This window comes from Rattus rattus, chromosome 8 (genome assembly GCF_011064425.1).
Source record: "Rattus rattus isolate New Zealand chromosome 8, Rrattus_CSIRO_v1, whole genome shotgun sequence".
In the NCBI taxonomy this organism is placed as follows: domain Eukaryota; kingdom Metazoa; phylum Chordata; class Mammalia; order Rodentia; family Muridae; genus Rattus; species Rattus rattus.
In genome coordinates, this window is record NC_046161.1 from 113,919,441 (window position 1) to 113,940,764 (window position 21,324).

The 21,324-nt window shown below is 42.8% G+C and overlaps 1 protein-coding gene across 1 annotated transcript in view; it reads left to right on the plus strand.

Annotated features, from left to right (window-relative positions):
- Tcaim (T cell activation inhibitor, mitochondrial) overlaps nt 1–21,324 on the plus strand; it is a 31,098-nt gene that overhangs the window by 7,901 nt on the left and 1,873 nt on the right. The window contains exons 4-10 of the mRNA XM_032911262.1: nt 1,529–1,685; nt 6,649–6,901; nt 11,878–12,000; nt 14,206–14,303; nt 14,677–14,768; nt 18,846–19,078; nt 20,473–20,604. Coding sequence (XP_032767153.1) covers nt 1,529–1,685; nt 6,649–6,901; nt 11,878–12,000; nt 14,206–14,303; nt 14,677–14,768; nt 18,846–19,078; nt 20,473–20,604 — 1,088 coding nt within the window. The remainder of the gene's footprint in view (nt 1–1,528; nt 1,686–6,648; nt 6,902–11,877; nt 12,001–14,205; nt 14,304–14,676; nt 14,769–18,845; nt 19,079–20,472; nt 20,605–21,324) is intronic.

Here is a 21,324-nt window from a genome sequence, read left to right on the forward strand (position 1 = left end):
CATAATGGAAGGAAAGAGCAGACTCCAGGACATTTTTCTCTAACCTCCACACATGTGCTGTAGCATGCACACAACACATCCATACACCTTTAAAACAGAATTAAAGAAGCAGTTACTGTCCCTGCCATTTGTCACCAACAATATTTCTCCTACAATAACTGACCTTGGCATCTCTTCATGTCTGTTTATCTGTATCCCCTCTTTATGCTTCTCCTCCTCTGGGGACTGTACGACTGCAGTAATCAAGAAGATAATGTTGTTATATGTATCAAAGAGCACATCCTAACCTTTACTAAAAATACACTGGATTTTCTCCTGTATGGTTATTTGCCTTATGGCTCTGTTTACTACATATATATGGGCATTTTCTTAGTTACTCTGTTTTTACAAAAATGCATCTCAGAGGTCTGTCATGGAGGTATTATTAGATCTAATGAATCTAATTATATAATCACTAGTTTGTTGCTTTGGGATCGCAGCCATAGCTAAGCTGGTTTTACCCAGACATGATGAAGGACTTTAACCACTTTTTACCCTGATGCTCACATGATTGTGATTACAAGTTCTGTGTCTCGCCATCATCGTTTATCCACTATACACTGTGTACTGTGGAGCTAATCTTTCCTTTTACCAAACAGTCTGTGAATGTGTATATGTCTGTGTCTTTGTTTGGGTGAGTGAATACATGATGTGCCCATGGAGGCCAGAGAAGGGCATTGAATCCCCTGGAGTTGTGGTTGGAAGCAGTTATGTATGAGCTGACACATGGGTGCTAGAAACTGAACCCAGGTTCCGTGCAAGAGCAGTCAGTGCTCTGACCATTAAGCCATCTTTCCAGCTCACTTTAAAAAAAAAAAAAGGCTTGTCACCGTTTAGCTATTTTTGTTTGTTTGGAAACAGTTGTGGCAGAACCTTCCCCTAATGAATAAAGATTTCAGGGGACCAATCACTGGGCGAGGAGTAAGCAGGACTTCCGGTCCTAGAGGGGGACAAGAAGAGGCAGGATTCGCCACTGGAGGAGTTTAACTTAGAATGGCTTACAACATTAGGGTGCTAGTTGCTGAGCCCAGCGATTGTGTTACCTGTTGATTCTAAACGAAGATTGTGTGGTGTTTTCCTTCACACAGCGACTCAGCTGGGTTCTAAAGTGTGGTTTTGGGAGAAGTGCACCCCAGCTAGCCAACCGTGTGAATTTGGATGTGTGGGGCTGGCGTGGCAGTGACCCACCATAGGGTGGAGAGATTTTGGAGCTCCGGGTCAGAGATTGTGCCCAGATGAGAACAGGCCGGGCTGTGGGTAGCATGGGGGCTTTTTTATTATTTCACGAAACAAACAGTGGTCTGGAATTCACTGAGACCTGCCTGCTTCTGCCTCCAAGTGCTGGGATTAAAGGCTTAAACCACCAGACTAGGTTCCCTCAACATTTTTAACAGTAAATTACTTATTATATTCAGTATATCTAAAGACCGCATATAATTTCTTCTTTCTTTACTCACATGTAAATAAATGTCCTTCATATTTTTTCCAGGAAGTCAATGAAAATTCTCTTAAGAGATTAAGTGTCTATTTAGAAAATCTCCAGAAACCAGGCTTCAAGTCTCTGAAACCAACTCAGCTTACATTTTATATAAGAGAAAAAACAGTGCAGAATTCCTCTGAAGGCCAGGAGCCTGTCAGTACTACCGGTACGTTGTTTATTTCTGTTGTGTCCCTGCCTGCGTCATGTGAAATGTGTAGTTAATTCTGACATTATCTGACATTGCCAGAATACCTTTGAATTTGAGTCTTGATTACTGAAAACTGTCATACTTGTTTTTCTAGAATTAGATTCTGTTCCTAGCTGGATGCATTTGAGCAAGTCATTTTTGTGTGTTTAAACAATTGTTTCTCAAAGTATTCCAGCCAAGTGTTGGCTGAGGTGCACACCTTTAATCCCAGCACTAGGGAGGCAGAGCAGGCACATCTCTGTGAGTTTGAGGCCAGCCTGGTTACATACTGAGTTCTAATTTATCCGTGATGGTGTATGGCCCAAAGACAATCCAGGTGATGGAAGAGCAAGAGTGCTTCAGTCAGTCAGCGGGCGGGGTCTGAGCTGATGCACACTGTTCAGGTAACCAGTGAACCAGATACCTGGGGATGCCATGCCAAGTTTAGGCTTCTGTATACCTGGTCAGAGTCCTTCTGTTTGGGACATTGTCACTAGCACTACTATTTCTGAGGACCATTTTGAACCTAACAGTTATAAAATTAAAATTAAATTATTGTTCTTCATCACTGAATTTTCATCGACAGCTTGACATTACTAGGAGATCGCTGTTTCCATTCTTTGTCAGTCTCATACGTGGATGACTTTGTGGACATTGGAAACCCCCGATCCTCCTCCCACCCTCCCATTTCCACACGGCCTTTTCCTGACCTCGCTCTCAACTTCCATCCTTCTCTTTATTGCTTTGTCAGGGCTTTCATGAAAATACATTGCATTCTTAAGAACCTAATCATTTTTCCAGCTCTGGGTTCTTTTGGTGGTCCAAGTGGAAGTGAACTTTATTATCAGAGTAAGCATTAAAACAAGATAGGATTCAGTAAGAATTTCTCTAAATTAATACTTAAACAAGTAGCTGTAGCCAGCCGTGGCTGAGCAAGGTCCGGAAGTCCTCCCCTGTCAGCTAATGGTTAACTGAGAACTGTTCACCAACAGGAACAGGAGGAGGCAGAAATTAAGTTACAGTAAAGCACTCTTATACCAGAAGAAAGCAGTTTACCTCCCTTACAAATGGACTGTAGCTCAGATAGACGTAAGGAGCGAGTGGAGATGATCAGCTGCTCTGTCTGCTGGTGAGCCTTCCACATTGATGTGATTTGCACATAGTAAGAGTGCTTCTGCAGGCCAGGTGTGGTGGGGCAAGAGCAGAAGGATCTGTTGAGTTTAAGGCCAGCCTGGGCTACAGAGTGAATTACAGACCAGAGCTACATAGTAAGACCTTGTCTCACAAAAAAAGAAAAGTTTCTTGATGCTCTGGCTGGCTATGTAAATTCAGACTTTCTTTTTAGTTCTGGGGATAGCACCGAGGGTCTCATAGACATTAATTGGCCAGTGCTTTACGAATGAACGACATCAGCAGCCCCACAGAGACGTCTGCAGTGTACCTTGGAATGATCTCACCCAAAACAGCAAAACTGCTGCTCCCAAAAGGAATCCTAAGGAATCCTGTCACACTGGATAACAGCCTGTGTGACAGAGGCAATAATCAATGAATTGATGAATTAATATGGAAAGTACAGTTTAGTCCTTGACTTAGTTTAAATTTTTTTTTTTAGATTTAATATTTTTTGTTTTTGTTTTTCAAGACAGGGTTTCTGTGTCTAACAGCCTTGACTGTCCTGGAATTCACTTTGTAGTCCTGGAATTCACTTGGCTAGCCTCAAATTCAAAAGATCCACCTGCCTTTGCCTCCTGAGTGCTGAGATTAAGGGAATGTGCCCTCTGCTCAGCTAGACGTAACCGTTTCTTAGTTGAGTATTTTGCCTGCTTGTATGTCTGTATATCATAGGCATGCTTGGTGCCCGAGATCAGAAGGACATCAGATCCCCTGGAACTGAAACTGAAGATTGCTGTGAGCCACCATGTGGGTGCTGGAATTGAGTCTCGCATCTCTGCAAGAACACGTGCAGAACCACCTATCACCCAACCCTGCTTGTTTTAAAGCCAGAGCTTATGTCAACCAAGTTGACCCTCACAGAGAGTCCCCTAGCTTCTGCCTCCCGAGTGCTGGGTGTGTTCCTGTTAGGCTATTAAATTAGCTATTTTAAGTCTGAGCTGCTTCTTCCTGGCCTTCAAGGGGAAAAGTTTGACTATTTCTTTTCTCTTGCCAATAGTCCTCAAAACGATCCTATTAAGAAAAACGTCTTACACGTTCTGTATTGTGTATGTTTGTCAAACAGTATATCTGCAAAAAGGAGGTAAGCTCTGGCTCTTACTAAGCACTCACATCTCAGGAGGGCTGAGAAGATAGTTCAAGAGTAAACAAGAAAAGAGGATAAAGACCTGATCTCAGATTCCAGCACCTACATAAACCAGCCAACTGACAGCCTGCCATGCAGTCCCAACACTGGCAGGGAGGGGGTTGTAACAGGAGGATCCCTGGAACCCAGGAGTGAACCAATTTCACCTAAGGCGTTACCCAGATCCCTCAAAACAAGTCGGGCTGTGTCAGAAGAGCAACACCAAGGTTGGCATTGACCTTCACAAACACGACCGTACAGATGTGAAGGTACATACACCAACACCAACCAGAAGGGAAGGCAGGCGAGCAAGCACATTCCACTCTCACATAGAATACTGGAAACTACTTTCTAGCCCATCACTACGGGAGTGATAAATATGTCGAGTTGTTAAAGTGACTAGCATGTAGCTGCTGAAAAAAATAGGTTCGTTTCTATGTGTAGATGTGGAAGGTGTTGATCCTACCGAATGAGAGAAAAACCACCAATCCAAGTGTTGTTTTCTGTCAGACAGGGCTATCTTCCTAAAACAGGGTTTGAGAAAATAGCACTGAACATCCGAGACAGGGTGGGAGGTGGGAGACAGTGGGGCTGTGGCTTTCCAGGGCTGGGGGATTTGTGGTCATGTAGGACATTGGCTGAACATGTCAAAATTATTTGGCAGAACATCTTACCAGGTTGAAGGTCGGGGTATAGTCAGTGTATGGGGTGTGGAACAAACTAAATTCTAGAAAATACATCAAGACATAGTCAAACCTAAGTTTTATAGAAAACGAGAATGAACTTCTTTAGACCTTGTAACAAGAAGCCAGGCTGGTCCACCAAGTTAGGTGCCAAAGGTTCAAAACAACAGATCCATAGTGGTACCATCATTACTAAAAGGAGCATAAGACGAGTGAGTGTGTATCTATAAATATACGTGTGTGTAGACATGATAGCATTAGCATGTATGTGGTGTCTGCAAATATACATGTGTAGAAACATGACAGCATTAGCATGTGTGTGGTAATACAGTTCAGGGAAGAATACAGGAAAGGTTCAGACCCACACTAAGAGAGCTTGTACCAGGGAAGCAAGTGTTCCACAGATGAACCCTCAAGTATGGCTAGCACTAGTCATGTGACTCTGAGTACGTGAAAGGTTGCTCATGTGACCAAGGAATAGATTTTAAGTTTTATTTAAATGTTTCTATGGTGACTGTGATGGTGGGTTTGAGAGGTGGCTATTGTTTTGAGAAAAAAAAATCTTAGCCCAAACTGGCCTCAAACTCACCTTGTAGCCAAGAATAACCTTGATGTCCTATTTATCTGCCTCCCGCTCCCACAAGAGCTGGGGTTACATGCCTGTACCACCATGCCCAGCTTAGTTTTAATTGTTTAATTAATTTAATTGTAAATATCCACATTGTGTGGTTAGCTACATGATTAACACATGTTGTTGGAAGACTGTACCAACAGTTAACAGTGGTTATTTCTAGTAAAGGTGTGAGATTATATGCCTGTTAACAGACTTTTACTCATGTGCATGTGAAACGTTACAGTGAGAGTGTGCTAATAAAGTTTTGTAGCCCAAAATGATAGCATAGTTTAATCCCATCACTCAGAAGGCAGAATCCAGCAGTGTCTGTGAGTTTGCGGCCAGGGTTACATAGTGAGAACTTGTCTAAATTTTAACTAATAATAATAATAATACTTAACAGAATTTAATTTTCTGTCAGGGCTGTGAATCAAACCTAGGACCTCATGCGTTCTAGGCAAGAAGCCTGCCACTGCACTACATTGGGTGCTCCCTTGTGTAATTTTCAAGCTTCTTTTAAATTTTGAGGGTTGATCCTGGAGAGATGGTTCAGTAGTTAAGAACACTAACTGTTCTTCCAGAGGACCTGGGTTCAATTCCAAGAACCCATATGGTAATTCACAACCATCTGCAACTCTAGTTCCAAGGGGATCTTACAGCCCCTTCTAGCCTCTTTGGGCACCAGGCATACATGTGGTACACATGCATGCATACATACATGCACACACACACACACACACACACACACACACACACACCATTTAAAACATTTTTTAAAAGATTTAATTTTATGTATATAATAGCTGTCTTCAGACACACCAGAAGAGGGCATCAGATCTCATTACAGATGGTTGTGAGCCACCATGTGGTTGCTGGGAATTGAACTCAGGACATTTAGAAGAACAGCCAGTGCTCTTAGCTGCTGAGCCGTCTCTGTGAGCACCAACACCATGCAGAGAGCCTGAGCCTCCCCTAGCCTGCCCTAGCAATGCAGGTATCCCCAGTACCCTGCTCCCTGCTAGAGTCTTTACAATGGATATGGTAACACTCTCTTCTCTTTAGTGACAAGATTCACCACAGGTAGAACTGAAAATCATCTCCATGCCCTTGGATGGAGTGGCACCTACTTCCTGGTGCAAACCAAAAGGAAATCCATGGAAATGAAAATTCTGCTGTAGAGTTTAGAAGAGGAAGTTTTTTCATTTGTTGACGATTTCCCAATGGGGAGAGTTTAGTGGATAATGAAATGCTTTTAAAGATTCTAATTTTATAATTGTTTCATGAAAAGTGATTCTAAGCTAAAACAAGTAATCATCTGTATTAATTGTCTGGGGGAATTATATTCTCTAGGATTCCGAGCAGTCAGATTTACTTTGCACAGCAGCGATCTGCTAAGCACAGTATTATATATTCTCAACTCCTGCAGTTTGCCTGTTGAACACGTCCAAAGCTTGAACACTAATGTGCATTCCCAGCCTCTCAAGGAAGCTACAGGGATGCCTGACAGACCCATCAAATGGCATAGGTCCTATTATTCCTTTACTGGGTTCAAGGACCCTGACGAAGACCTCGAACATGTCTCAAGAGTGGAAACAACCCTCACGTAAGTAAAAGGTTTTATTTAAATAGCCTCATATAGTTGCTGTTTAAATGTTGTTCTGTTTTGCAGGAAAAGAAATTTTAGTAAAATATTTGAGGAAATATATTTCAAGTTTCTTAGAAACTTCCACTTTTTGTTATTGTTTAATACCAGATACATGCATAAGATTTAAGCTTTTAAAATCAGTTTTTTACACATTGAACATTTGCAGTCTGTGTGTAGAGTTCAGAGGTAATTAAGTTTAATAATCCATACTTACAGAAAAACACAGCAGGGGTAATGGCACATGGCTGTCATCTCAACCTTTGGGAAGTAGGTAGGAAATAGTTACGAGCATGGACAGATCAAGGCAGGCCAGTCTGAGATACACAGTGAATCCCTATCTCAAAAATAAACAGACAGACAGGCAGATACCTTAATAAAATATCATCTTGAAAGATAATTGAAGAGAATATTTTTAAATTATAAAAATTAGATATGAGTAGGGTGGGTAGTGCTTTCTTTTACTCTCGGCATTTGGGAGACAGAGGCAGGAGGATCTCTTTTACTTTGAAAGCAGCTTGGTTTGAGGCCATAGTTGAGTTCCCAGGGCAGCCAGAGCTACATAGTGAAACCCTGTCTCAAAAAGCAACAGCAACAGAAAATAGATATGGAATATTTGGCATACTTTTTTAGTAAACTGCCATTAATGTTTTGATAACTTTAAGTATAGAAAACTGTTTGTAAAGCACTATGCCCTATGTGAGCCCATTTTTATAGAATGTATTTATAAAGTAAAAGGACAGATGGTTTATCAAAATATTAGCATTATATATTTCAACATATCATTTTGGTAATTTTGCATAATCCTATATTTTTTGTTTTATTTGTTTGTTTGTTTTCTGAGACAGGCTAACAGCCTGTGTAGCCCTGGCTGGCCTAGAATTCCCTATGTAGACCAGCCTGGCTTTGAACTCACAGAAGTCTGCCTGTCTCTTACCTTCTGGGATTCAAGGCCCAACCAACCATGCCCAGCCAAGCCTAATACTTTGTTTTTCTTCTTCTTTTTCATTTTTTAAGAGTAGACTCCTTAAAGCCAGTCCCATTCTGTTATCAGCAATTTTATCCAAAGAAGCCAGTGACTGGCCGTGACTTAGAAAATTATCCTTTGCTGTCCACTGTCACTGAACCTTCCATGTATTATCTGCTCTGATGCAGGAGGCCATGTCATCTAGCCACACTCCTCCAAGGTGAAGAGGAAGTTAGCAGAAAGGGGGAGAAGTGTGCGGCTGTGGCACGAGTGTGTGTGGGCGGAGTCTAGCTGTGGTACCTGTGTATATTCATGACCAATAGACACATCACCTCTTACATATATCCCATTGCCTGGGTTTCCTTCTGCAAATATGCTAGAGGGAGATGGAGATTTGGGTGATGATTTGTTGATGGGGCAGACGTGAGGGTAGATGTGAGGGCTAGTCATGAGGGTGGGAATTGTCACTCAGGTGCTACCTGAGCAGTCCAGAGGAAAGTGGACAGAGACGGAAGAAGAAAGAAGAGGGGGAGGCGGTGGAGGGAGTGGGGGAGGGGAGGAAGAAGAGGAGGTGAAGGGGGAAGAAGAGGGGGAGGAGGTGGAGGAGGAGGGGGAAGAAGATGTTGGACCTTGCTCAGGCTAAGGGGTTTAAGGGTAAAGTATTAAAGAGTTCTCAGACAAGCATTATGTCTGTGGCTCTGTGGAGTGTTTTGTAGAAGACAGTTCTGGTCTCAGCTGAGTGTTATTTAAAGATTGTCCCAATGACCCAGAACTAACTAGCTATCTGGCAAATAATGAAAACACACTGAAACCAGAAAAAAGGTAATTCATCTGTATTCTTCAGGATTTCATGTATTAGATGGTTTTTTATAATTCTTCGTTTAAATATTCAATAAGATCCCATCATTAATATGATAGACTTTATTACATTGTCCTAGATCGTGAGTTCTCAAGAATAGGGCATTTGTCTGTCAGCACTAAGTGCTAACCTGCATCCGGTGTTCACAGAACCTACCCCATACTGAATTTAAAACTCTGAAATAAATATGAAGGTGGGAGGTGTAGCTCAGTGCAAGAGTTCATCAGCACGCAGGGGAAACACACGCATTGCTTCAGAATTTGCTGTTTTCCTATGAGCCACACTGCTGTGAATTCCCAGTGTCCTCAAGAGCCTGCTTTGCTTTCTGTTCAGACTTTGGTGGCTTGCTCTGTACTCTTAAGGAGGAGAACAGCTTTGTAAACTACTGTTTCAGGAAATAAAGTCGGGGAAAATGTATCACTGTCAATCAGTCCAGTTGTCTGTAGCTATTTGTCATGACACGGTGGTGAATTTGTCACTAGTTCAATAGAATCTTTCTTAGCTTCATAGATGAAATTGATAATGACCTAGCATTAGGATAGATGCTTAACAGCACACAAAGTCCTTTAGATGATTTGTCGTTGGTATCTTCAGACTTACATGAACCCATTAGAAGGCCTTATGGAGTTGGAGTTTAGCGTTAAGCAAGTATAATTTTATGGCAGAAAGTGCAGCCAAACATGAGAGAGGGCAGTCCTGTAAGAGGAAGAGTTCTAAAAGTGAAACTGCAGTGCAAACTGAGCCTCAGAGCCGACACGATCTGCGATCCCTGTACTTCTGTTTTGTTTTGGTTTTGACACAGGGTCTCACTAGATATCTGTGACTAGGTTAGAACTCACTGTGTAGTCCAGGCCAGCCTCAAACTCACAGATATCTGCCTGCTTCTGCATCCCATCTGCTGGAATTAAAGGAGTGCATCACTATGCTCAACTTTGGAACCTAGAATTCTTTAAAAGGAGTATGGATTCTTTAAAAGGATTAATCGATATGCCAAGTAGTGAATCAAAAAGTAATGAGCACATTTCCCTGGCAGCGAGGACCCACTTCCCCGTTCTGCCATGCAGAACCCTTTATGATCTTCCCTCTTTCCTTTTATCACATCTCAGGACTCCCCTCCATCTGCAGAACCATCTGATCTCTACATTCTGGTTCATCTGTAGGTGAATTGGTGCAATCAGCACACCCTCCCTTCTTACCCACACACCCCAGGTTCAGGCCCACATTACCCGTTCGTTGTACAGAGCCTTCCAACCAAGTTAATGTATGAGTCCTCTCTTTCTTTTTGTGACCCTGTTCTCCTTTTAGTAAGTCTTCTTTTACAGCGAAAACTTTATCATCCCTATAGTACCAGCACACCACCATACTGGATATCTAGGATAAATATATGTTTGATAAATTTATAATGATTTCATTGTTCTGCAGGTTTTAAACTTGATACATCTTAATGCTTTAGCTCAGATCTAGAAGGACTGATGGAAGCACCTCCGTCAGGGCTTTGTCAGGCACATTTCAGCTCTCTCTCCCACACTTCTTCAGGTGTTCCCTTTGAGGAGTTGTGTGCATGTTCTGCTCACTCTTTAAAGTAACTGTCTCTTTCAGCTCCTGGAGCTTTCTCTTGCACAGGCATCCCTAGGGCCATCCACACTGAAAGACTCTACCCAAGTATCTTCTTTCTCTATACCTCCTTTGAACAGCCGAAGACTGCCGCCAATAGCAAGCATGCCTGTGTCTGGCTGTTCTTAGCACAGCAGGTGACTTCATCAAGAAAGGAATTTAGGTGCCTTCAATACATCTTCCGACAGCTACTCCTCTCTAGTCCTTAAAACATTCTTTAAGATTTATTTTTCCTTATAAAGAAAACATTGTAAGAAGTGACAATAGGAGAACATCTGTTCTGCTGAGCCTATTTTATCATGCGTTTGATGAAGATGAGTCAAGCCTTCAGCTGGGCACTGAGCTAGGGAAAAAGAAATGGACCCCAGGGTGGTAGAAAGGCATGCCTGGGTGTGCTCAGGAACTCCTTGGCTAAAGAACTAGAAGGCTGGGCAAAGGAGGAGGGCAAAGGAGGAGGAGTTGTCTCTGAGAGCATAGGGTACTGCACCCCAATAGTAAAGGAGGCAGAATGGGATTCTGCCAGGTTAGAATCCACAAGTAGTCTTGAAACTCCTTTTTCAGGATACATTCCCTCTCTCTTACAGCTGTGCACGCCCCCATGTTTGCTCACGTGCTGCGTGGCTCTCAGTTGGGCCCTCACCTGTCGAGTGACTCTGCAGAGTAAAGAGCTAATGCAGCCAGCAAGGTGGCTTACACTGGTTACTGCTGACAGCAGTAAACAAGGTGGCTTACACTGGTTACTGTTGACAGCAGTAAACAAGGTGGCTTACACTGGTTACTGTTGACAGCAGTAAACAGACTTAAAGGCTTACAAGAATCGTATGTATGTATTTACGTATTTATTTATTTATATTTATGTACACTGTAGCTGTCTTCAGACACACCAGAAAAGGGCATCAGATCCCTTTACAGAGGTTGCTGGGAATTGAACTCAGGACCTCTGGAAGAACAACCAGTGCTCTTAACCACTGAGCCATCTTTCCAGCCCAAGAATCTTCATTCTTCATAACTGTTTCATCTCTAAAACCTAGTGATAGATTTGGTCTGATTAAAATTTAATATTTTGCAATACTTAAAGAAGTTGCCATAACTGTAGCATGATTCAGCAAGGGTAGGCAGCCTCTAAAAGTAGGATTGTTAGAAGTAAAAGTCTGAGCCAGGCAGTAGTGGTGCAGCCTTTAATTAGCACGTCAGAGGAAGAGTTAGGCAGATCTCTGAGTTTGAGGATAGCCTGGTCTACAGAACAAATTCCAGGACTGCCAGGCTCTGTTGCATAGAGAAACCCTGTGTCAAAAAAAAGAAAAATATCTGATTCACAACTCAGCCTAACAGAGGACTAGTTTAAGGTGTGTGTTTGAACTGTTGGTTGGTTTTATTTTGTTTGCAGTCCTGGGGATGGAGCTAAGACCTCACTTGTTCTAGTCATGTGCTCTGCCACTGGCCTCCATCCACAGCCACATGTGGAAAGATAAAGTGTTTCTTCTGTTTTGGGTCTAGGTCCTGGTTAGGTAGCAATGGCAAAGGTGCTGTTAAAAAGCTGAAGAACAGTCTGCCACTTAGGAAGGAGCTGGATCGTCTCAAGAACGAGCTATCTGAGCTTCTGCAACTGTCAGACATCAGGTAATAAAGAAAATGTCCTAGTTGTCTTAGGCACTGTCCTATTCCTGTGATGAGACACCATGACCTAGGCAGTTTACAAAAGAAAGCACCTAATTGGGAGCTTGTTGACAGTGTCAGAGGGTGAGTCCATGACCATCATGGTCAGGAGACAGGTATGGCGTTAAAACAACAGCTAAGAGCTTAGGTGTTGAGACAACAACCATGAGATGGAGAAATCCTGGGCTATTTAAACCCCGAAGCCCATCCCCAGTGGCACACTTCCTCCAACAAGGCCACACCTCCTAATCCTTCTCAAATAGTTCCACCAACTAGTGAACAGCCAGTGTCATTCAGACCTCCACACTTGAACACACATTTAAATATGCAGGAATGAATTAGCTCAGTTAATAAAGTGCTAGTGTACAGTGGGCCCTGGGTCTCATCCCCAGCACCATAAAACCAGGTACACACTTGTAGTCACATGATTACGGAGGGAGAGGCAGACGATCAGAAGATGGACATCTTTGCCCAAATGACAAGTTCCAGACCAGCCTGAGATTAATGAGGCCTTGTCTCAGAAAATACTTTTTTAATTTAAAAAAAAAAAGGAATAAAAGTACAGGAATTACATAGTGTTAATGCTTTCCAGTAGTTAAGTATTTAATTTCTCTCTGATAATCCAATATTTTTCAGTTGTCATTTTGTGAATACAATCAAATATCTATAGGAACACTCTGATGAATTTTTGTTTAAAACACAGAAGTAAGATTTAAGTTCTGATATTTTGGGCATAGTTGAATTTTTTATGACATGTGTGTGCGTGTGTGCGTGTGTGTGTATACATATGCCACAGCATATGTATGGAAATAGGGGCTGTCCTTCAGGAATGAGTTTCCCTCTTCCACCATCGACATATGTGTGTGTCCCTTTAATGTGGAGGACTGGACATAAATGTTCAGAGTGGTCCAAGTCTGCACTCTAGCATTGTGCTCTACTCCAAACCCCATGCTCTTATTTTAAAATAGGAACAAATGCTTGTTATTTAAGTCTTTGCAGTACATTGACCATGGCAGAAATGCTTTTACTCCCGTGTCTTCGTCACTGTTGTTTTGCTGAGAAGAGACACCATGACCAAAACAACTCTTATGAAGAAAGCATCTAGTTGGGGGCTTGCGTACAGCCCTAGAGGTTTAGTTCATTGTTGTGACAAGGGTAGGAAGCATGGCGGCTACAGGAAGACCGAGAACAGTGGATGGCAGTTCCACATCACGATTGGTAGGCAGAGACACTGAGCCTTCCAAAACCTCAGCGCCCACACTCAGTGCCCCACTTCCTCCAACAAGGCCACACTAATTCTTTTGAATAGTGCCAGTCCCTGGTGCATTCAAATCTGTGAGTCTGTGTGGGTCATTCTTATTCCGATCATAACACCTGATAGTTCTTTTTCTTTCTTTATTTCTTACTCTTTTTTGGTTGCTTCATTTAAAAGTCCACTATCTCTTGGGGTTTGCAAGATGACTCAGTGGTTGAAGGCACCTGTCATCAAGCCTGAGGACCTGAATTCCAGCCCCTAGATCTCACATAAAGGGGGAAGGAGAGACTTGGTTCCACAAAGTTGTCCTCTGGCCTCCATAAACATAGACATGTACACACATGTACACATATGCACCTATATACAGACATCATGCACTCATAGTAATAAGTTTATGTCTACAAATCATCTAATACCAAGTATAGTATGTGGTAGCACGCATCTGTAATACCCAGGATCCCCACCGCAGAGTCAAGTGGCTTGGGTTACAAATATAGTGAGGTCCTGAGGGTTTAGGGGAGGTGCAGGTGGAGCTGGAGAGATGGTTCAGTGAGTAAAAACGTTTACTGTGCAAGCTCGGCAATTCGAGTTTAGTCTTTAGATCCTACTGTGGAAGTGAGAACCAATTCCTGGCAGTGTCCTCTGACCTTGTGGGCATGCAGTTGCATAAGCCCTACCACCACCACCACCACCACCACCACCACCACCACCACCACCCACAGCTATAAGAATAGTAGGATTTTTTTTTAATGTAAGAGAGAGAGTGACCTCTTAGAACTGTGGGGTCAGTGAAAGCACGATGCGTGTCTGCTTCAGGAAGCAGCCGTTGACCTTGTCAAGAGCAGGCAGTTGGGATGAAAGCCTGCTCATCCTCCACGGTGCTGCTGTTAATGTCATTGTGTCTGTTGGCTTAGGTGGCAGAGAGGCTGGGGAGTCGCCCATCGCTGCAGCCAGCTGCATAGTCTTAGCCGCCTGGCACAGCAGAATCTGGAGCCGCTTCAGAATGTAAAAGGTAACTGCTGTCCTCTCTCTCTCACAGCAGCATGTGCAGCAGTGCCCTACAAAAGTGTAGTGGCATCTGACTCCATCAGAGTTAAGTTCTTAAAAGGGGGAGCACACGCCTTTAATCCCAGCATTCAGGAGGAAGAGAGAGGCAGGAAGATCTCTACAGTCAGGGCTACACAGAAAAACCCTGTCTTGAAAAAAAATTTTTTTAATGTTTAAATCTATTCCATTAAATGAGCAGAAATATAGTACAAGCCTCTAGAATCTAAATCAGTACTGATTTAGTCCTGCATGTGCACACTAAGTTTAAATAAGTCTTTGCAAGGTGTTTTAAGGACAAATCCTCTAGGCCATAACCAAAAGTTTGTGTTTGTCACCAGGGTGCACCATTGTATTCACAGACCGCTCTGGTATGAGTGCACTGGGCCACGTGATGCTGGGGACCATGGATGTCCACCATCACTGGACACGGGTAAGAAAGAGCCAAAGGCAAGCTGGCCTCTCTGACTCGCCTCTGTGTACTTTCATGCCACACGACACTATTACGCCAGCAGACGGCAGCATCTGAAAGCATAGCTCCAGTTTTCCAGTCCGTAATCTCACATGACTAGTGCTTGAAGGTGAAGACAGCTCGTTGTTACATGTGTGTATGTTGTATATATGTCTGCATTTGTGCACACAGAAGTCAGAGGGCAGGCTGAAGTAGTTGTTCTCTTTTCCTGACCTGGGCTCCCGGGAATGGGTTCAGATCCTAAAACCTGAGCGCGTGCTTTTACTCACAGATCGCCTCACAGGCCCGTGGGATAGTTTTAAAATCTTAAATAGAGCTGACATGAACAGTTTTTTAACATTGTTAAGTTTTATTTTTAGATTTATTTTATATGTAAGTGCATGTGTGTATGTCTGTGTACCATAAATGCACCTAGTGCATGAGGAGGTCAGAATAAGGTGTTGGATGGATCCTCTGAAGCTGGAGCTACGGACAATGTGAACCACCATGCGGGTGCTGGGAATCGAACTCCAGCTCCTCTACAAGAACGAGTGTCATCTCAACAGTCCCTGATGGGAACATTTTTGTTTACTTTGTTTTTCTTTTTTTGTTTTTTTGGGTTTTTTTGTTTAGAAAGAGTGTCATTATGTAGCCTTGGCTGGACTAGAACTATGTAAAGTAAACGCATCTGAAACCTTTGGCAATCCTACCTTAGCCTCCAGTGTCCTGGAATTAAGGTGTGAGCCACTTATGCCTGCTTTATACAAACATGGGAAACAGTTTTCATCTCGCGGGTAGATTCCTGGGGTAGTATTGTTGGACCATATACCATTTGATCATATCAAAGAGAGTCATGTTTTCAATTTTGATGAAAATTTTTAATTATGACACCCTAGTAGGTGTATGATGTTTCACCTGAAGTTTAATTTGCATTAGGTGATAACTTTTGGTGATGGTGTTTTTATGGGATTTTTTTGTTTGTTTTTGTTTTGCAAGACAGGGTTTCTCTGTGTAGTCCTGGCTGTCTTGGAACTCACTCTGTAGACCAGGCTGACCTTGAATATACAGATATGCCTGTCTCTGCCTCCTGGGTGCTAGGAGAAAAAGGCATGTGCCACCACTGGCAAATATCTTTATGTTTTTATTTTCCATCTCATCTCTGTGATTTTTGGTGATTTATTCAATAAAATACGTGGTAAAGAGACAGGAGAGATGGCTTAGTGCTTAAGAACACTGGGTGCTCTTCCAGAGAACCCAAGTTTGATTCTCAGCACCCACATCTCAGTTCACAACCATCTGTAACTCCAGACATCTGAGGGTAGTAGGTACTAATATGTTGTAGAGATGCACATGCAAACAAAACACCCATAAACATAAGATATAAGATAAATAAAATAAAATACATCTTCAACCAGGCTTAGTGGCACATGCCTTGAATTCCAGCACTCTGGAGGCAGAGGCAGCCAGATCTCTTGAGTTCGAGGCCAGCCTGATCTAAGAGCAAGTTCTAGGACAACCAGTTACATAGACAAACCCTGTCTTGAAAAACCAAATGATAATAATAATTGTTGTTCTTGGTATTTCAAACCACATATTAAATAGGTATTTTGTATCTAAAATGTATAAGAACTCTTAACACTCAGAGTTTAAAAAAAATAGAAAATGTGTAAAGACATGTCACAGAAGAGAGTGTGCAGATGACAGACATGCAGAGCAGGGGTATGGGACAGAGCCAGAGTGCTCACTCACAGCCTGTAAGGGGCTGGGTTCCAACCCTGGTGCAGGATATTCAGTCACCTATGAGCCCTGAGATTGTGTTGTTTACTAAAAAAAGAAAAAAGAAAAAAAAAAGCTGTTTCTATTTGTGATGTAGTTCAGTCTTAGCACACCCCATTAATCCCTCCGCCCGGAAAACAAACTTGCCTCTAGTACTCACCTTTAATCCCAAACTATGGAGGTAAAGTTAGTTTGTAGAAGGAAGCACCTATGTTTGAAAGTGATGAATCAGAGAAAGATTTGACAAAATAGGATATGCCCACCTCTCATGAGAACAGAGAGGAAAAGGAAGCTGCTTAAGGGATAATACAGGGAGAGGAGAGGAGAGGAGGGGAGGGGAGGGGAGGGGAGGGGAGGGGAGAGGGAAGGGGAGGAGAGGAAGGCAGTTTTTCAGGGAGTTTTGCAGAGACAGATTGAAGAGAAAACAAGCTAGACACAGATAAAAACAGAAAGGACCAGAGAATAAGAAACAGCCAGAAGATTAGAACAGATTGCTAAGAGGCCAAGCACAGCAATTCAGGAGAGGCTGAGAGAAGCCAAATTGAATCAGTCTGCTCAGAGAGGATTTGAGCCAGAATAGCTAAGTTGAACTAGCCAGATAAGAGTTTAGAAAGAGCTAGAAAGGTGAGCTTATTCTCAGAGGCCTAGATTAGATTGTACAGAGGTGAGAAGTCTCTAGGTCTCTGCCTAAGTTAGAGACTGGGGCAGTAAGCCTCTGAGACAGCAATTACTACAGGCAAATAAAAGTTAGTGTTACACAACGCCATGCTGATGAGAGCTGCTGATTGGAAACGGCAGCACACAGTGATAAGGATGCAGAGGACTGGCTATCCTGCACTGCCAATGCGAATCCATGGACGGGTCCTCTGCAAGGAGCACAGCATAAGAACATAAAGAACATAAAGAACGTGCTTGGCCTGTGACCCAAAAGTTCACTGCTGGGCATTTATGCTGGGAATGAAAACTGTCATGCAGAAATTGACACATAAACACTCATAGCATCTAGGGGCAGAGGACGTCCTCATATACTTGATTGAGTATAAGTCCTGCTCAGAAGTGAGGAAAGACCCTATTAGTGCAGAGGCCTGGGGCGGGGGCGGGAAGTCAGTGTCCGGGGTGTGTTCTATACACAGGAAGGATGAACAGTGCTGTGGATGCCCAGACATGGGACCTGCAAAGGTCCCTGGCCACTGACAGGCCATGTGGCGGGTGCTGTGGTGGATCTGCACATGTGAAAAGACAGTATAAACAAAGCACACAAGTTGACAGAGTGCTTATAGCCTCACTAGTGTGTCTGAACTCACATGCAGAGACACGCACCACTTCCTCTTACAGAAACGCAGTGCACGCTGTATGACTCCACAGTTCTCCAAGACCCGGGATGTGCTTACCACATGTGCATAAGTAACCCAAGGTGAGGAGAGTCGAGGCAGCAAGTGGGATTATTTTTACAAAACAGCTAGTAGTTGATGGATTGTTACAGAACTCGGTATTTACCTCCATGATAGACTGCCTGGTGCCTTCTAGCCCTCTTACCCGTATACAGATCCCAGTTTTCAGTAGACAGCCTACATCCTTAAGGTTCTCTGACCTGTGTTCCTCCCTCCCCTCAGCCTCTCCTTTTTCCACTCACCAACAGACATGCGTGCACCAGTCACACTCGGCGTCTTGTTGGTTTTGACCTCCCCTCCCACCCCCAAATCATCTTACTTCTATGTCTCTAAACCCTGGTCTACTTTGGTGAATCTTGGCAGCCACTGTGTGAGCCTGGCTTTGCCTGGGATCTGGCAGCTGACGTTAGGGCTCTGAGGGAGGCTTAGGAAATGGAATCTACACGTGCACATCTAAGCCTGGGCCTGTCAGTGCCTAGGGCTGATTTACTCAGGGTTTCTCTTTCTCTGCAGCCTCTTCTAGTTCCCGTCTAAGACCCCCAGACTAATAGTTTATTTCGAATACTAGTATTTCCAGGATTATATTGTCTTTTTTTTACTGTATTTTACTTGAACATTCCATCTGCAAAAATAATTTTTAAAACTTTCTCATTTAGTCAGGCAGTGGTAGCACACCTCTTTAATCCCAGCACTCAGAAGGTAGAGGCGGGAGGACATCCAAACTTGAGGCCAGCCTGGTCTACCAAACTAGTTCCAGAACTGACAGGGCTACACAGTGAAATTCTGTCTCGAAAAAAAAGAAAAAAAATAAAATAAAAAATTTAAAAATTCTCATTAATTGGACCCCTAAACTTAAGACTAAATACATCTCTCTTTTTGTTTACTACTATAGCTTTTTGAAAGCTTGCCAAATTATTTTGACCTTCAGAGGAGAATGTCAGCCTTAGAAGACCAAATAAGCCATCTCCTAGGGGGAATCCAGGTGGTTTATATCGAAGAGCTGCAGCCTGCACTCACGCTGGATGAGTATTACTCGCTCCTTGACACCTTCTACAACCAGCTGCGGCGGAACAGGGTGCCTCCCCGCCCTCAGAGTCTGAGTGGTTTGCAGATGATCCTCAGCAGGTGAGCATCTGGAACTGCACGGGGTGTGCGTTTCTGTACATTGAAGTGTTGTCTTGTCTCACTGTGTGGTTCTTGTAAAGTAATCGAATAAAATAAAGGAGTGGGTAAGAGTAGATAATCCTTTTGTAAAGGATTCAAGTTCAGATCCCCCGTGCCAAAATCAGGCAGCTTACAACCACCTGCAGTGCCAGCTTCAGGGGAGCCACTGCCTTTCACCCCCTCAAGCACTGCACTCACATACAGAGACTGAAAGATACACATGCAAGTACTGTATATCATGTATAACAATATGCCCTTGTATTTATAAATTACTTTAGATAATATATAAATTATATATTATATATATGTATGTGTTGTGCTATATTCTATATAATTTTACATACATATACTATATTATGTAATTATTTCTTATTTATAATTATATAATCATATATTAGTTATTTATATAAAATATATCTTTATAATAACATATCTGTAATATAAATATGATTATATATATTATTTAAATATAATCATATATAATTATATATTGCTTATTTATATAATTATATAAAACTATATAATATTACATATTTTTATATTAATATATAATTTTATTAGTGTGGCTTTATATAAGATTATGCATATTATATAACATATGTGTTATGTTATATGGCTTTATTTAATGGAGGCCAGGCATGTAGTGCACAACTTTAGTCCCAGTACTTAAGAGTCAGAAGCAGGAGGATCACTGTAAGTACAAGGCCAGCCTGAGCTAAACAATGTAACCCTATCTCAAAAACACAGCAAAAGAATGTCACTGCTTGTGAAAAGAATTGTGTTCACAGCCCTGTTCTGCATAGCAGAAACCAAACTAACCAGACTGGAGAATGGATCTCTAGAACGTTCTTTGAACATATGGCCGCTGACCAGTGAAGTCGATCATATAGAAGCATGAGATGCTAGGTGAATAGCTAGCATGCATGCACTCATGTGCTCTTTACCCGAACTTAGCTGTGTGCTACATAAATGCAATCTCAGGTCCTCCCTGGCACATAGATCACTGTCACTCACGGCCGTGGGCCACGGAGAACAGTGAGCGTGTCCTCATCATCAGTGTCACTATCAATTTAAGGTGGACTTTCTTTCTGCTTTCTTTCTTTTCTGTTTTGTTTTTCTGAGACACGATTTCTCTGTAGAATCCTGACTGTCCTGCAGCTAGCTTTGTAGACAGGCTGGCCTCAAACTCAGAGATCCACCTGCTCTGCCCCCAAGTGCTGGAGTTAAAGGTGTGCACCACCACACCCAGCTTCAGGTGCACTTTGATGGTTACTTGTCAGTCACTTGCAATTAAAAAAGAAGAAGCGTTGTCTTTGGAGGTGGTGATATTTCCCTTAATACATGCTCCATCTCAGTGACAGGTATGCACCAAGCTTGCATGAACTTGGACATTTTAATATCCCAGCCCTCTCGGATCCAGCAAGCCTGCAGTCATTTATGAGAACCAAAGCCCAGCAGGCAAGAGAAAATATGAGAAGAAGAGAGAAGTAAGTACAATCTGCCTCCAGAGGCTCAAGGCCCGTCTGGTGCAGAGGGTCTGGCCTTGGAGCAGGCACTACAGAGCATTACTCGCATTACAGCTGTTTTATTCACATGTTGGTGTCCTGTCTGTTGCCATCTATGGGGACCAAAGAGGGCAACTGAACCACCAAAGCTGCAGTTACAGGCAGCACCATGTGGGTGCTGGGATTTGAACTTGCATCTCTGGAAGAGCTACAAGTGCTTGTAAGGACTGAGCCATCTCTCTAGTCCTGTTATATTTAAATTCTAAAGTGTCGATGGTTGTAGTTCGTAAGAAGTCCTGTCTCCATGTTGTTTGTACTTTGAACCGCTTGACAGCCAGTGGTTTCCTTCTTACAGATGTTAGGCTGTAGAGCTATGTCCAGTGTAGAGGAGAAAGGGTAGAAGAAAGTCCATGACAGAATGGGCAGACAGGTGGGCTGCAGTTTCAGACAGATGAGCAAGAGATGAGCAGCTTAGGTCAGGCACAGCCCGTCCTCAGCATCCCAGGAAGGACTTCTACTCCTAGTCACTAGGAGTGGCTAAGGGGCATATATAAAGGTTTTTTAAACTATGTATTATTGGTCTAGAAAGATGGCTCAGTGGTTAAGAGCACTGACTGCTCTTCCAGAGGACTCACATTTGATTTCTAATACCCAAATGGTGGCTCACAACCTTCTGTATCTCCAGTTCCAGGATTCCACCAC